The sequence below is a fragment of the Oreochromis niloticus genome, linkage group LG5, assembly GCF_001858045.2.
Source record: "Oreochromis niloticus isolate F11D_XX linkage group LG5, O_niloticus_UMD_NMBU, whole genome shotgun sequence".
Lineage (NCBI taxonomy): Eukaryota > Metazoa > Chordata > Actinopteri > Cichliformes > Cichlidae > Oreochromis > Oreochromis niloticus.
The window spans coordinates 22,434,920-22,453,434 of NC_031970.2; the positions used below are offsets into that span (position 1 = coordinate 22,434,920).

An 18,515-nucleotide genomic window follows, 5' to 3' on the forward strand; every position below is an offset into this window, starting at 1 on the left:
AAAAGTTTGTGAAACACTTTGTATCTCAACAGTTTGGTCCATACATTCACCCAGACATTCAGTGCTTTTTAATTACGTTCTAATGTTTAAGATTAAAACAGATAAGTCTGTGAAAGACAATAAGCTCCGTGACTGCTAGTGACATGTCAGTGCAAAATCTTAATGACTTCAGACTTTGATCATTAAATAAAGAAAGAATTCAACCCCATAGATCTACAACATTCTTCCCACGGGGAGAGAATAAATAAAATCAATATTTGCACCCGTGAAGCATTTCTCCAGGCTCCACACTACAAACCACTGATGTCTCATCTCTTTTAATGAGGGATTGCTCACCAGGCCTCTTTAACACACTGACTGTTCCCACTGCAGCTTCAGGCTGCTTCTAGTTAGAATGTGACGTACCATGCTGTAAGTGTGCCCACCATGAAGCTATGCAAGAAGGGGTTGGCAGCATTACTCTTCAGAACAGTGGTGCTACCAGCCACTTTATTAGGTACAATTTGCTAGCATCAGGTAGGACCCCCTTATGCCTTAATTCTTCACAGCACAGATTCAACAAGGTGATTTTCATCCTTGCTGACATGGCAGCATCATCACACAGTTGCCACAGATTTATAAGCTGCACATCATAGATGTGGATCTATGATTTTGTTATTTGGAAGCAGCCATGAGAAGATGGGTATACTGTGGTCACAAAGGGATGGACGTGGTAAGCAACAATATTCAGGCAGCCTGCAGTGTTTAAAAAATGCTGAGTTGGTCCTAAAGAGCCCAAAGTGTGCCAAGAAAATATCCCCCACACCATTACACCACCAGCAGCCTGAACTGATGACACAAGGCAGGATGGATCCATGCTCTCGTGATATTTTTGCCAAATTCTGACCCTATCATCTGAATTTTGCAGCAGAAACCAAGACTATTTATACACATGGAATTAGTACACATGTATCAAAGAAGCAAGAAAGAGTCTGGAATTTAAACTAGATTATTTTCAAAGGTGTATATTTGAAAGTAATCTTTTTCAATTAGAAGAATGTTTGGTTTCTGTTACTCTTTTGGCAAGCTAGAAAATGAAGATTTGAAATATGTATTTTAGCCCAAGGCATGCTTAAAAAAACATAAGCAAATAGAGTTTTGACCTGAGAGTAGAAATAGTAAAGTGTAAAGGCACTGGTCCCCTGTTACATTAGCACTTTAGTCTCATAGGGCTAGCCTAGCTCTTCTTTTATTTTATTTTTTTATGCACTACCTTCAGACTATCTGGTCAAGATTTGTATATATCTATAAAGAGCTACATTTGTGCCCAGGAAAATTAATGCAGGGAGACAAAATTTTGTCAACACTTTACAGACTAATGTGTGATCACACATCCAGTATTAGCTAGTATTTTTATCCTGGATATTAAAAAATGGCAACTACAGATTCATTGTCTCTTGGTTTGCATCATTTCAAACATGTTAGAAATGATTTAATTTCATCAGTATCAGGATATAAAGATAAGATAATAAAACATTTATTGAAAGCAGAGTTTTAGCTGCACATCCAACGGTGGTAAAATGACATATGGTTATGCTTTTACATATACTAGCTGCTGACGGGCAATTTTTCCTGCAATTTTTAATCGCAAACAAGATTTGCATGCTAGCAAACATAGAAATTGGGCAAATGTGGTCAGCATCAGCCTGTGTTTCCATTGCTGCATAAGACGAAATAAGTTTCAGCATCTGTACACATCTCTTAAAGATTAAAACCAATAATAACGGGATAACCGTGACCGCTCTGGCTGGGGCCTCTCAGTGTGAAATTTGTAGGTTCGCCTTGAGTCCTCATAGGTTTCCCCTGAGTGCTCGAGTTTCCTCTGAAACTTGCACAAACACATTAAAGTTGGGTGAACTGGAAACTTGTCTGTAGGCGTGAATGCAAGTGTAAATGTGTTTGTTTACATCTGTGGTAGCTGCGACACTGACTAGTGACCTGGACAGGATGCATCGAGCCTCTCACCTAAGCCAGAGCTTCAGCTTCATTTTTCACAACAGCAATCCCCTGTGCTTATCTTGTCACTTTTACATATCGCCACTTCTTCCCTATGGGAATAAGCCACAAACAGGAAGTGGTGTGTGCAAGTTTACAGGAACACAGACAAAAACACACAATTCATACACAGAGTACAAGACAGAATGAGAGTCCTAAGTAAATCCTTGCCTAATTAAAAGATGCTGTATTGGACAAACTGGTAACAGATGGCTTCTAAAGAAGGCTCACAGTGAATTCATTATAGGCTGAAATTACAAATACACATTGGGATGCCTACCCTCGAGTCATCATAGAAGAATCAAAAGGACATAGGCCAGTGCTTTTTTTAAAGTCAGGTGTTGTTGCAGCAGGACAGCCACTTTGGAAAAGAATTTGTGTGAGATAAAACAACAGTTCAAAGACACACACTGTGTTCACAAAGATCAACACACACCACAAGGAGGCAAAACAGAAACCACACAAAAATATGAGTCCTTCTACCACAACATCAACTAACTGTCCGTGTGTAAGATTAATCCAGTGCTTAATCTTTATAGATTATCTTTGAAGTGACTTCTGTTTTTGTAATTGATTTTCTTTCCTTATCACCCATAGTATCCTTTGTTGTTTTTTATTTCCTCGAGGACTTCTGTGAATCACATTTTTTATAAAAACAGTGACATTTCCTTTTTCATAAAGGCTACATAATTGATCAAAGGTTCAAAAGTAAAATGGACTGTAAGGCCACCTGGGACCAACAGAAGAAGGACGCAGCAGCAGAAAAGGTGTCTGAAAATTACCTTCGCATGAGATAACACAGCATCTATCCATCTCACGGCTTCCTCCTGATAGAGGACAGAATATTTATCCTCCGCTTCCTCGAGTTTGACCATTTGTTTCACACTTTCCTGAATTCAAATATAACTTTCTTAGAGCACCTCTTTAAATATACATAATTAGGGATCAGCTTCTCCACACAAGGTATTTCAATACTAGATTAAAACATTAAATGTAAAAAAAAAAAAAAGGCCAACTTGGGGGAATTTAAAACTTTTGCAGTCTCATTGTGCATACTGTGGTCTCTGTCTGACTTGCACCAGCTCTGTTTATTAGTGTTGGAGATTTAGCTTCAGAGAGCAATGGTGCCAATATTTTACATAAAAAGTGAGAGTTATTTAATATACATATCCACCTCTGATATAACAAATAAGTGCCTCACTGTGGTGGAGGACAAGTCATTTTGCTGTAGCCTCAGATAAAGCACTCCTAAATGTGCCTACAGCAAGACATGTTTGTATCCCTAGGCAATAGCTATGTGTTTTGTAAAGTACGTGCAAGTGTGCCCGGGAGTTCTAAAGATAAAAAGCTTATATGTTAACATTATGCTGATATTTAGTATAATATGCTATGTAACGAGGACGTTACTCTAAGGCTAATGAAATTAACCAAGGTTAACTGGAAGCAGCGTTGTCAAACTAGGGGTCTGATTCAAAACACTCTGTCTATGCACAGTGAGGGAAATGTGCATCTCATTTCTATCTGATTTGTAAAGCTGTGGTTTTGCAGGGTCCTCTTATAGATTTGAATCATCGCCTACATTTTAGGCATCTGCAAAGACCTCATTTACAATCCTGTCTTTAGTCACAAATGCATGTAGACACTCCACTGACACTTCATTACTTGCACGTGAAAGTGCTGTTTGCACCACAAGCTGAAACCAAGATACTCCTAAAATAAAGCTTTTATGTGATGATCTCAGCTGTGGAAATCAGGAAAAGGAAGAAAAAAAAAGGAAAAAAGAAGGGAAAAAAAACCAATATAAGTTATTCTCCAACAGTAATTATAGCAAAGCATTTGTCTTCTTTTGCAAGTACTGTGCTTTACAAAAAGAAAACATGGAGACAAAACAAAGGAGACAGAGCCACACTATCAGTGTTGCATTTACACAGCGTCTAGCATAGCGTTACCAGAATATTACCACTTTTTCAGCATAAACAGAGCATGTCCCGTCTCCCCTCATAATATTATTTCTTTCCCCTGCTGTTGGTACGGAAATGCCCAAAGGCCATCTCATGTCTGTGCGGCTACTTTACATAATTCTAGTATCTTATTGCGCATCCAGTAGAAAACAAACGCAAAAACACAGAAAGAAAGAGGTCTGCAGCATAGCAGCAGCTACAAAAATCAAGTGACAGGAAAAAAAAAAAGAACTCAAAATATATTTTAGGAAATGTCAACAGCTGATCTCTTTTGACACTTCTGCTCCTGCTCCTCTCCTGTGTCACAACAGCCAGAGGGTTGTGGATTAACAGCCGTATGTGCCAACCATAGGGGTCTTTCTAAGTAATCTGGGATCTGTTTAATATTTGCTCACCCCCAGTGGTAAGGCAGTGTGGCCTTTTCACTGTGGGGTAGTCACCACTAATATAGCGGACTGCATTCATGTGGTCCGTTGAAGGTCAGAGCTACATATGACATGAAGATGAAGATTTGAAAATCAGTTCTCTGCAAAAATAAAGACCTTTGCTTTGGGTTCAGTGAGTGAGGCCTAATTAAAGTACAGTGAGGCATATTTCATTCTCGACTTAATAACAAAACTACATAGGCTGAGTAGATTATTCAGAGATGACATTGGAGTATTTACAAAAGACTGCTCTGTAAACCAGGCATGAGTGATAAAGCAGGGATAAAACAACACACACACACACACACAGATGCTGTCATCACTCAAACAAATGTATGTGTTTTGTTTTGTCTTTTGAATAAAGTGGCTTCTCATGAAAACAAATGAGTATCTGCTCACTTTACCAGCAAACAGAGATTACTGTATTATGTTACAGCCTGAATTTGCAGGAACAAGATGTCTTCTTAAAATATATCAACCAACTGTGACCGCCCACATTGTTGACACTGACTAGATTTGCATGCTCTATTCAAAATTTGGCTAAAAGAAATGGCATGCTCTTAATTGTACAAAGTGGACTGGAGTTAATTAACTAAACAAACTTGCATGAATATTGGTGTAAATATGAGTACAAGATAAGAAAAGTGGTCCAACTCAGGCTCAGATGCAGAGGTGTAAAGTGCACCTCTTTGGCCCACATGCTATCGAGCAAAAATAAAGTCTTACTGCTAAACTGAAGAAATTAGCGGGTCACTGCTGAAGTTAAGAAAACTGCAAGCATACTAGCTGATTTGTGAACAAAAGCTATATAAACTGTTTAGCAGCCCAAAACAATTCAAAAGTAAACAAACCAAGTAAAAATCTTCAAGTTATTACAAACAAGTATTTCTGACTGAAATGAAATTAACAGTGCAAACACAAAAAATACACAGAAACCATGTGTCTGTGTATTTTTCAAACATCCTGGTATGAAAATGTGTGTCAGTGTTTAAATGTTCTTTACAAAATGACAGATTCCGACTGAGCCAAAAGTTCCAGCAGAGAATTGTTTCCTAAAGGCCATGAACTTCTGTTTAAAGGCCAAGGTGTCCTCGCCGACTTAGCGAGATGTAATAAGCTGAAACCGAGTCAATAAACCTCACTGAGCTATCTGACGAACAAGTTACTTGACACACACTAATAAGATTTTGTGTGCGAATGTGAATGTGTAGAAGGAAACGGTGCTTCCAAACAGGGATCGTGGCTCATTGTGGGAAATGACCGGACACTGTGTGGCTGCACAAACCTTCTATCTAAAGTAAACTCTCCCGCTGCCTCAGTCTCACATCCAGGCTGCCATTCTCAAAGCAGATGAAAGAGGGCAGGCTCACACATTCAAAGAGACCTTTATTAAAAGGCTAATGAGAGAACAAGCCGTCATCCCAGACTGAAAATCACCAAATCTGAAGTTTTTGTATAAAGGAAAAAAAACCCTGTCATTACTTAGTGGCAACAATTATGCACATATCGACTCAGGTGAAATGTAGTGGGTAAAAAAAAATGTGTGGCCAATTTATCTCTCACCCAAACAGCAAACCTGTGACTAGTGGAGAAGACAGATAAATGCACAAACTACCCGAGTACACTTACAAAGAAAAAGCCTAATTGGCAGCATGGTGCGTGATGTCCTGCAGCTGCTGCAGAACGAAGAGTATCCAAGAGCCGAGGGGAAGAAGGAATCAATAAGTGCACCACAAACGCTTCTGCCTCTTATCACCTTTACTTACTGCATCACTGGGCTGTCGCTAAGAATAGGTTCCTCAGACCAATGTTACACCTACCAGGATGATTAAACCCTGGAAATGCTTAAATGTTTACAACGTTTTCTCGAAATGTGCAGACAGATAACAGACGTAAAGGACATGATTTTACTGAGATCGCTGCCAACACTTAGAGAATAAGATGTAGACATAGCGTTTTAAAACATGAGGTTATAGCCAGCATGCCAATGTCATATTGTCTTTTAATTGCAATACCTGTAATTTTGTGTAGTTCTGAGCTTCTTCACCCCTACTCACCTTGTCAGTCTCTTCTGGAAGCACAGAGATCCAGGAGGAAGCTCAGAGGGGACAGAGCCTTCTCTATTGTTGCTCTTAAATAATGGAATAACTTGCCCTTGCACGTTAGAGAGGCCCCCTCACCGTCCACTTTTAAAACACATCTTAAAACCCATTTATTCTTTGGCTTTCAACCCCAGCGAGACTTCATTTTCCTTTTAGTTTTTCTTTTAGTTATTTGACTTTTTAATTGGTTTTATTTATGTCTTATGTATTTTTATTATTTAGTTACAATAAATACCATTTTTTGCCAGCTGTGAAAGTGCATGTGAAAGCAAATTAGTACTAAAAAGTACATTCCCATTCCCGATCACACTTTGATAATCAGATGCCTAGAAGCTGACATTCAGCCTAGTGAGTCTCAATTGCACAAACCTTAGAAAAATGCAACAATTTTGCTTAGGCGTAAATAGGTTAAGCATTAGATGTGATTTACCGTAGATGTAAACAAGTGCACGGCTCTGTGTGAAAAACAGAAAATAAGTGAATTACAGAAGTGCTGTTATTCTCTGAAAGCTCGGCAGAGCAAACAAGAAAGCAGGCATTATATGAAATTTTAGGCAGAGCCCAGTGTGTACACTGAGCTTCAGAGCATCATGCCCAGACTTTGTAGGAAAGAAAGAGGGGGGGAAAAACTGATGAAACTGCCATCGGCGTCATTGGAGTCTAAATATAGCTTTGTGCATCTACAGCCAAGTGTTCCCTCTGCAGACTGTCAAATGGCAAACTGAAGGAATAACAGCCATATTAATTGTAAACATATAATATGTAGCCTTGCAGGTCAGGCCTCCACCTCTTGGCTCGATGCTTTCTGTTCTTCCAAGGTTATTATTTCTGAGAGCCCTCAAGAATCGAGAACCTGGTGTTAGCCAATAAAATGTAATGCAGAGAACAATGCTGAGGAATGACAGCATTAATAATGAAGGAGCTTTATCTTGCTCTCACCACGACCTGCATCTTAAAGCACACAGACACATTCACAGAAAAAGCAGACAGGCATATTCCTCCGCCAACTCAAATTTTCACCAAGCTCCCCGGCAATCAGTCACTGAGACAAATGCGTGCTCGCAAACTCACACATTACTTATTGACTCTCACTCTTGCTTTCTGCACTTTGATGGCATCGCTGCCACAACCCCTGTTTTTCTGCACCATCCCACGCAGAAATCGTTGGACAGAGAGCAGTTAAGGGAGTCTACGCCTTGAGCCTCGGAGGCATTAAAGATGTAGAGGGGCTGAAGAGGATCAAAGTAGGGGCGATGCTGCCACGCCTTCTCCCCGCCTCCATTTCCCTTTGGGCTGGTGCAAAGTTCTCAGTGCCAGACAAAAAGAGTAAAGAGAGGTTCACTTTAAAACTGTTAAGTCTTGTGATGTCTGGTGATAGTTAGCAACATTTTGTCTCTGCACTGAGTGCAGCAACTGCATTTGTGTGTTTTTTTACAAATATAAAACCTCTATGCCACCATACACGGTGACGTGGTGCACTGTTGCCTCATAGCAACAAGGTCCTGAGTTCAATTCCACCATCAGGCCAGGGGCTTTCTGTGTTTGCATGTTCTCCCCATGTTTGTGTGGGTTCACTCCGGGTACTCCAGCTTCCTCCCAAAGTCCAAAGACATGCAGTTAGTGGGGTTAGGTTAACTGGAAACACTTAATTGCCCATAGGTGTGAGTGTGAATGGTTGTTTCAGTCTATGTATTAGCCCTGCGACAGACTGGGAACCTGTCCAGGGTGTACCCTGCCTCTCGCCCTAAGACAGCTGGGATAGGCTCCAGCGCCCCCCCCGTGACCCTGAAAAAGATAAGCAGACGCGAATGGATGGATGGATAATTATAAATAAAAGTATAAATCTGTCATAGGTAGTGACTCTAGATGGTCATGCCCCACCAATACTGTCGCACCCATTTTCTTAACTCAAACTAACACATATATCTTTAATTAGGTAAATCATCTTTACACAGAGACACATATTAGCGCTATTTAAAATAATTAAACTAATCAACCTGTTTTGTAAACAATACACACTCCTGAGTTAATAATCACTGTAGGAATAAGCCCAAAGAAAAAAAATACAATGTGGGATATTTAAAGGACAAATTACAGTCAAAGATTTAATGACAAACTGTGGTTGTAGGTCCCACTTCCACCTTCCACCCTTGTACACTGTACTGTAAGAGGGAAAAAAAATAATAGTCTTTCTAATAAGGGTTTCTCTCAGTGGATCAAACTCTGGTATGTTTTTGGTTGTTTTGTTTTGTTTTTATTTCCTGGCCTGCAGTTTTAAATCGCCATATGCTCAAGAGCTGTTTTCTGATCCCAGATAAATTCATAAAGTCAGTAAAGGTACTTACTTTCATAAGACATCTGTACATTTATCTCACTTGGGTATGTAGGAAAAGTAATTTAAAATTGCCAAACTCCTAATATAGTATTTCTCTGCTCGCTTAATTTTCATGCAGTATGCGCAGTTCCTTTCTTTTCTTATGGCAAATACTCTGTATCATATATATATATCACACACAAACCAAGGAAAGCATATTAGTATATTGCGCCCACTGCATATCACATACTTTACACAGTGACACAAATGGGGAGTGTTGGGCAAAGCAAAAAGCAAAACAGCACTAATCAGATATCCTTATATGCAAACAACCAAAGCACCTTTGAAAAGCTATAGTGCCTACATTCCCAGGGGGTCCGGGCTATATACAATATACTGTAGAACAAAGCAAAAACGAGTAGGTATCTGCATAACAATTCAGCCCTTAAACATGTACCTGAACACAGCTTTGTCATCTAAGTACCGGGAGAAAAAAAAAGGCTCTACTACAAAGCTTGATATTCAGACATGCTGGGATGGGGGCAGTAAGTGGGAGGATTCCTCTACCTGACTTTGTAGAAAATAACTGGCTTTTTAACAAGGTGGCTTGATTTAAGAATATCATTACTACACTCGTGGGTTTATGTGTATTGCTGTGGATTGGTGTGACAAAGTCAGAAAACAAAACCAGAACCAAACGGAGTTCAACGAGCACCATTTCAGCAAACTATGTGCATGTTTTGGGAAAAAAAGAAAGAGAAACATTACAAAAAGGTTGAAAGACAAGACCCTTAAGTCCACCACACACACACACACACACACACACAACATGAGGCAAAACAGTAATGTAGAAGAGACGGCCACTCATTCTCTAACTGTGTTCAATTCCCATTCACCATCATGCTGCCTGACAGACAGCATGTAGTTTTTCAGCTGCACGCGAGGGGTACATGGCTGGTACAAGGCACAAACACTGACTACAGACAAACAGACAAGAAAGATATGTTAAGAACAGATATCTCTGCGTTTTCTAGAAGCCAAAACAATTCTGACTTTGATGAAAGAAAAACCTCAAAGCAAAAGCATACTTCTAAAGCATAAAGTGGTTGCAAAAACAATGGCTGGCTGTGACTGAACAGACACATTTATATTCACCCACAGAACCATCTAACCAGAGCGAAGGGCACTTCAGTTGTTTACTCTGTGGATACACCTGAAATCAGCACAGTTCCTCTGGATAACCTCTAATCAAGCCATTGCATGAAATATAGATGTTGTGGACAACCAAAGCAAAATTTCTATATTTAATTCAGCAAATAATAAGATCAAAGAGGATGAGGAAGAGTGGCTGGTGAATAAACCATGAGCAGAATGAAGGTGAGGAATCAACACTGTGCGCTGGTAGAGCATGAAGGGCGTCACTAACTTAAAAAGGTGAAAACAGTGAGGATTTTACCAGCGATTAACAGCAACACTTCGACATCAGTGCAGTGGAAGACACAGTCTGAGCTGCAACTCATTTCATTATTTATAGATCAATTATTCATACTATTAAGAAGACAACATTGCAGAACCTTGGGTGACATTATCAGATGTTTTGTGAACAACAATCTGAGTATTATGATATAGAGAAGCTGCTCATCTCCTCTGAGAAGATTTACATATTGCCCGTAATTTATATGTTATTTTTAAGTAAGAAAAGAAAAAAAAAAAACAAAAAACTTTACATTGCAAATATTTTTATTTTACTTTTACAATTTTAAACTAATGACATCAATGATAGACTTGGTGTACTTTAAAATTGATCAGGGCTGGAATGTTCAGTTTTTGTTTTTTACTTTCATGACAAATAATGAAGGATGAGGATTTCTCCTAATATACGTTTAATTTAGGTTTATTAAATTTAGGTTAATTAGTTCATTTAGGTTTTTAAAATGTGTCCGCATTCATAAACAATAACTGGGATGTGGAACAGGAAGTCCTGAATCGAATATCCGCTTCTGACCGCTGTCCAGTTAGAAGTTTGCAAACTGCAGTTTTCTGACCCATCAAGCTACAAAGCGTTTATCTTTTTAAGATCATATTAGATTGTCTGAACTTGCAATCGGCTTCTTCTTTTAAACATTTCTGGTCAGTTCTGCATTGTGTGGACTTCCACCGTCCACTGCAGAGTGAGTTACCGAAGTCATACAGAAAATGAAGAAATGGGAGCAGGCTTCATATTAGATCGCACTTAGCAGGTCTTCACAGCTGCTTCTGGACAGCTCATGTCCCCGTGACACACAGAGCTGGCCCCTCAAGTTATTAGCTTCAACTGTTGCCGACCTGTCATCACTACAGACCCATACTCCTCAAACTGTGGGCTGTGGGCTTTGATGCACAATTCTAATTCAGGCTGAGCTCAAAACAATATTCCAGTTATTTATCTTTGTGACAGTGCTAAATTGCTTAGACTTTCCTTCCAGGCACTACTGTGAAACACAAGGAAATTGAGCTTTAATGCTGATAAAGATTTAAGCTTTCCCAGTTCCGCTTACAGTATATTTGTTGGCAATGATTTGTTAGTCTGCACTGTTTACGATTTCCCCTCTTCTCTATATAAAACATATCTTATCTTTAAGTATGATCTAAGTAACCTATGAAGCAAAATTAACCCATAAAAGCCCAGACATATTTTCACGGTCAAGAAAACTATATCATTGCTGAAACTTTAACAGGAACTTTCTTCAATCTGTAAAAGGAGGGTGACACCCATAAAAACGTGGGTTCTTATGGGTTAAGATAGACTGCATTCGTATACAGTCACAAACCTCGGATGATACAAATGCAGGATATTTCAGGATGTTTATAAATGTATTTCTTTTAATTGTTGAGGCACCTGCAGGGCATACAACATCATCCTATGACACACTATAGAGGGAAATGAGGGGAAAGATGCTTTTATGATGTTTAAGCTTGATTCAGATAAATGGATTGGTAAATGGACGGGGGCTATCAGCATCTCATCTCGTTTCTGCTCACGGGGACTATTACAGTTTTTTTTCTGGGGCGAACACCAAAATAACAGCACAGTGATTGTTCGCTTTGATTCTGTAGGTCCTGGGCTTGCTCAATCCTTTAATGCAGCGTGACAGCTACTCCTTTGTCCTCTAATTTTTCCTTTTCTTTCAACACTGGCGTTTTTATAACTCAGAGAAAATACCAGTCCTGCTGTCTTACCTGTTCAATCATTGCTTTCATTTGAAGTGATATTAAGCATACATGGCCAAGACCTCAGGCATTAATCTAATATGACAAATTCACTGACATTTTAATTTGCTTTTAATAGTCAAACCAGCACACGCTGAAGATATATCTCCTCCTTTACATAGTTTAAATACTGTTACGCTTTGTGGATAGAAGACAAGTGGCTGACTGGCAGTCAGGAGCACCAGGGAAATTTCACGGTGGCCTAAGGGTTGTTTTATCCTGCCATGAATGTGAGCAGCAATATTACAAAAGCAGGAATGAGCTGCCCGACCTCTCAGAGTCCACACATCAGCTGTAGCTCTCTCGTGTTTTCCTATAGACTGTATGTTCTCACCGGGCGCGGCTGTGGACGTCATGTGAATGCATGCATGCAAGCTCTTTTCTTCTTCAGCAATAGCATAATAGATGGTGAAGTCAAGAGTGGAGGTGAGAGAAACAGATGGAGAATGAATAATCCTCCCAACTGTCTCATTGCCCAGTTCTTGTACAGCTTTTGTATTATTATGGTTACACCTTTTATTTTGAGGGTGAGACAAAGCTTATCAACAGCACTATTCTTTTATACTTTTTAATAATCTACACTACACATCCACTAACACGATTAAAGTGAATTCTTTTAATCAGATAGAGCCAATCTGTTGTGGTGACAGTCCTAAATAACACACAGCCTAAGTGGAATGGAATGGAGCCAAATTCCCAGCCTGAGTTATTGTTTCAGTCTGCCCCGTGGCTGGACACACAAAGAAAGTGCTCAGGTCCAAAAGGGCAGTTAGGCACTTAACCTGCTCACAGATAGCAGAAGCATTACAAGAAGCCAGTAGGTTTACTAAAATCCCTGAGAAAACACTCTCACGCTCTCCAAACACTCTCAGATACTGAGTCTACGTCACCCGTCTCTGCTCCACAATCTCAACAGTGTCGCTGTTTTGAGTAATGTAAGAAAAAGAGTATATAATTATTATTATACAAATATGAGGATTATAGAGACCCTTTTTGAGGCTTGGTGTTTATTGTTTTGATTTTCATGGCCCACTTTCTGTTTAGCTTTTCACCATTCTCTCCAGGCTTGTCTTTAGATGCAGTTGGAGAAAAATTCTTTTAATCATTTATACACAGACTAGCACAAACATTTAGTAGAAAGAATATGTACGGTTTGTGCAAAACTGTGTCACACAAGTCCTACGCTTCTTTCAAACTCCCTCATACTACACATCTACTCCATTCATCCTACATATATGTATACATTTCTAATACATTCACATACCTTCCCCTTAGACCAAGCCACGCTAAACCATATTCCATTATTCATGAGCCTTGCTGCAGCTAGTATGCATAGTGCTCTTGTCAGTGGGTGTTATTAGCCCACAGAGGAAGCTCCTAAACAACCTGTCGCAGCACTCAGGTCAACTGACGGACTAAGCATTTCTGTCTCGCACACATACACACAAGTGTGTGAGAGTGAAAACGGATCCCAGCATAAAAGACACAGCTGCAAGCTCACAAGAAACGCACACTGACACTAGCTATGATTACGTAACTACTACTAGATTTTAACATTTAGGGATGCAGTGGCTTTGACTTTAGACCATTTATTCTGTGTCAGTGCACATATTACAGTTTGTCCTGCCTCTAAGAATCGGGTGTTACAGCTCATAGAGCGCCACATACACTAAAAAAACCTGTACAAAACTTGTCAAAGATCATAAGGTTAGACTGTATATTAGTATAATGGCTAAAGTTGTTCCTAGTCACCCCAACCAGGGTCAGCTTCAAACTACATACTTGGAAAATATGACATATTAATATATATATTTTTTGTGATTTTTAACTTACCCCCCTCATTTTTCTGTCATTACTCTTGCAACCCCTAACACTTAATTCAGCTGTGCTGTGACAGAGCAGGTAAAAAGAAAGAGCAGGAGATTATACTGCATGCATCAGAGGAGTTACATGGCAAGACAGAACTACGAATTAATGTAGACATTGTATACAGGCAAATTTCACATTCCACCTCATATAGTGTATAGCTAAGAAAAAACATTCAAATTATTTCAGTACCAATAATTGAAACATTAAAGAGAAGGCCAGGATGACAGACAACAATATAAAAAGTGAGAAATAGCTGTGCCTACAACAGACAGCTTTTGATGTGGTGGCTGAGCTGATATAGCCAGTGGACAGTCCTCGCACCCATTTTCCTGAACACAATAACAGATGAAGGACTGAATGCAGTAAGGCACTACTGTGATGGCATAATGGTACCATTTACTTCTACATGCTGATCATTTAATGGCTTTGTGTTGTCAATTCAAAAACTGCAGTTTACAGATAAAGCATAAAAGGTTCACAGAATTAGAGCCAAACCACTGAATTTCTGCACTCGAGTGTGAGGCCTCTTACACTAAATCAGTTTTTTTGTGAACTAGTTTTCTGTCACACATCGTCACAAATTTGAGAAAGGTGGTTTGTTCCACTCTGAAACACTAAATGTCACAAAGATCGAGCTTTTTTTTCAAATATAATAATGCATTTTCTGTCTAAAAATAGTGGGGGGGGGGGGGTTTCAACTCCTGTGAAAAGACAGAAGATTAAATAAACAGATGATCAGACACGGAAGCAGGCACATGCATGCGAGCCTCCCTACACACAAAATTACACAAGGAGCATTATTCATGCGACGGGACGCCCCTAAATGAAACCATGTGTGTAAATGTCATAAGCAAATGTCAATAGCTTTTTGAGGCCTGTCCTGAGGAAATGGAGGCAAGCATATGGGCTTGGAGGACTCATATGTACCTTCATTTTCTACTATTTCATCTAGTCTGAATCTGATTTGAAGACCTCATCTGCTCATGTGATGAATTAAACGACACATGGCGGGGAACTTTTTACAAGCAGCAAGCAGAAAAAAATGACAGACAAAACCACAAGAGAAAAATGGAAGAAAACTCCTGCTTCTCTTGTTCATATGATGATACACTATATGTGGAAGAGTGCATGAATGAAGTAATATAAACAACCTGTAAACATATGGCATTCACATTGTTTAGATCCAATGAGAAAACAAGGCTCACTAAGAATGCTAGCTAAATATAGTAGCTAAATGTAGCTATACCTGCCAGGCCTTAGACCGATCTCAACCCAATACTTCTGTTTAAAAAGTTTCAAAGAGTATGTACCTCAATGTAGGAAGCAATTCTGGGGTACACCCTGTAAGGCCCGAGTACGTGGGACAGAGGGGTGGTGCAAGGAAAGCTGGTGGTCACAGCATGGCTCACGTCTGGCATAGAAAACACGTTGAAGCCAAACTTCTCATACAGCTTCTGCAGATCTTCATTTGGCTTCTCTTCACCCTCACACAGGATGCTGCCCACCACGTAGCGGCACTTCTCTGGTGGCCTCTGAGTGCACAGAGAGAGAGAAAAAGTGAATATACAGCATATGATGCATGTTCAACCCCATTTCAAGCCCTTTAGTGTAGAAGGAGTAAGAAGTCGTGAGGTTTCAGCTGGACGAAAGACAAAAAACAACTGATCTCAGGGTTGGTATTAATCAGCCACGCTCACATAGACGACTTTTTCTTAGCTGAGTAAAAAACAAAAGGTCAATATTTTGTGATATATTACGATTATTACAAGCAGTGCTTTAAAGTATATGAAGAGGCCCAGTGCAGTGAAAGGGAGCAAGTTGGAGGATGCAATCTGTATGTTGGGATTAATGCTGCATCAACACAAAACTACACACGTGTGCAAGTAAAAATAGAAGCCATTTGACTGAAACATGTTGAGACGTTGCACCTTCATATAGCCCGAAGTGTCTCTGGACAGAGGGCTGCCAGCTCCGGTGAACATCTTACTCCAGATATCCAAAAGCCAGATCACATACACGGCAGTCCAAATTGTATATGTGCTAAAAACGATGCCCATAACGTGGGCAAGATATCTTATTTTTATACCGGGCTACATGCAAAAATGATTTGAAATATTTCAAGTGATAACTAAATAGGATGTTTTGTCTTACATGAAAAGCATTTATTAATAACAGGGCTCTCCACACAGCTAATTTACTTCCTCTGAATTCTGAAAATATTATACAATCAATTTGATGAGTAATATTGTAATATTTCTAGGTTCAGCTACAGAACATCACCCCTAGAACTGGCAGAGACTGTCTGTCTTGTCTTATGACATTTGAGGAGAGCAGACACAAACTGACAGGATGGTATGATCTCCCTCACTTAAAGGCCTTTCTGCCAACATTATGTCTCTTAATGTGCCCACATGTCCGCATGCAGATGTGAGATAAGCACAGGAACAAACACTGAGTGAGCTGTCAGTCAGAAAAGGATCTGACAACGGATCTCCCACTCACATCCGCTTGTAAACGGTTTGCAGTCTGTCTGCTGCAGAAGGAGAGTGGGAGCTGTGGTTAAAGGGCCATACCAGTTTGGGGGTTTTTTTCCCCAGTAGATTTTATATTAACTGCCCTTTTTTGATGAGCGTTGTCACTGTATTTTAGATGCCCGAGTCTAAGTTTTCAGCCATGTGTAAAATAAGTTGTAGTTTAGATTAAAATTCCTAGACATGAGGAAACTGCCAATAATGATGATGCTGTCTTACTGCGGGAAATTTTATGCAGAACAACAAACAGGCTCTTTAGAATGAGTGCAATTCTAATGGTTCCCATTAATTCCTGTACAGTATAAAAATAACTTGCAGAGACACATAAATAATGTTATGTCAAAACAACTGGATACAAAATAGAATATTCACTGTGGGAAATTACCCGATTCAAGGGCATTTTAAATTGCTGCCATGTGACTTTCATAACACAGTGAAATCCAGAAAGCTGATGAGAAAAGCAGGATTTGCAAGTAAGTTCAAGTTTCACAAGTAAGTTTAAGTAACTCCTATCAAATGGGTTAAAACATGCAAAAAAAAACAAAGCAAAAAAACAGTATAGTGTTTAAGACCTGCTGCTGGTTTCTGCTCTGTGACAGTGGATGTCTGTGGAGGGCTGGCACCGAGGGGGCACAGATGGAAGACACTCATCTTCATGTCCCTGGCATCCTTGCATAATTATCACGTCTCAACACCACAACGTCCTCTTCTTTTCCATTTCACTTCTCACATTCGGAGCTATTTTTTGACCACACTGCTACTACACTGCGCCATCGCTGCTGTCTTACTTTGTTCATGCAGCAGCTTTTGTGTTGTAATTCAGCATTTTTGGTTGGGTGAGATAAATATATTTCAACACACAGACCCCTCAACCATCCCTCAACCATGGGTGCCGCTCGCATGCATGTACCATGTAATAATGACTGACACGTCTGTTTGGGATGAGCAGATAATCTTTACTGTCACATGACACCATGTTCAGTGGTGATTCAGAGAACATAGATCACCTGCTTTTGACAGGGAATTATTCATACATGGCAGCGTGAGATACACTAGATCTATTTACAACGAAGCAATGAGTCACCGCAAACACAGGGAGTCACAATGCCTGCGTTAGCAACATCACAGTGAATTGTCGCAACAATGTAACCATGTACACATATCTATTTAAAAGCCTAGTAACATATGAAGGAATGTAATTACTAGTTACCACATATTACTGGCACAAAAGCAAAAACACTGACACTAGGAACCATGCTCTCCCTTTAGTACCTGCAGATTGACAACCAACAAATATTCTGATGGCTCAAGAAGCTGTAACACAGCAGCTGTTGCTGGGTTTAGGGTTTTGTCAGTGTGCAGTTTCTCTTTCTTGAAATTATTTGGACAAAAAGGAGCTTGTAACATTTTTTTTTTTGCCAGCTACAGCATGTTTTCAAGCATAACAACACTAGTCTGTCAGTCCATAGTCAAAACTTTAAAAATAGGCTTGCCATCACAACTTCTACTGCAGACAGCAGGTGGACTCTATCTAGAGCAAAATCTATCAAGTGTGACCATGTGAATTTCTCTTTGTGGCTTTTAGTAAAATCCTTTTAACTATTGTTAGTTTGTCCTGAAATATAAGGTGATTCTAACCATTGGGTGATTTTCCAAGAACCTTATCTTCACTTGGTTTTTAAAATCATTCAGTAAATCTCTGCACCATAAAGACGATACAAAAAAAACTCCTTAACATAGGCACATGAAAGTGGACATAAGATCGTCCGTGTGCAGAAGTACTCTTGTCCACAGCCACAAACGATTTATGAAGATGCCAAATGTAAGCAAAAAAGAAACAGTCATGCACACAAACTACAAAAATAACACCTCCAACAAGGTGAGATAATGAAAAGTGCAAACAACCTTTTTTCCCAATTTTATGTGGTGCAGTAAATGAAACTCTTCAGATAAGTAAAACATTAATTATAGCTTAAAAAATATATTAAATTAAAAATTAGATGAATAAAAGAGCATTAATCGATGTGTCG

At 39.5% G+C, this 18,515-nt stretch overlaps 1 protein-coding gene across 1 annotated transcript in view; it reads right to left on the minus strand.

Moving 5' to 3' along the window:
• Positions 1 to 18,515, minus strand: part of tex264a (testis expressed 264, ER-phagy receptor a) — a 73,750-nt gene that overhangs the window by 45,435 nt on the left and 9,800 nt on the right. The window contains exon 2 of the mRNA XM_003441285.5: positions 15,265 to 15,486. Within this exon, the coding sequence (XP_003441333.1) occupies positions 15,265 to 15,486 (222 nt within the window). The remainder of the gene's footprint in view (positions 1 to 15,264; positions 15,487 to 18,515) is intronic.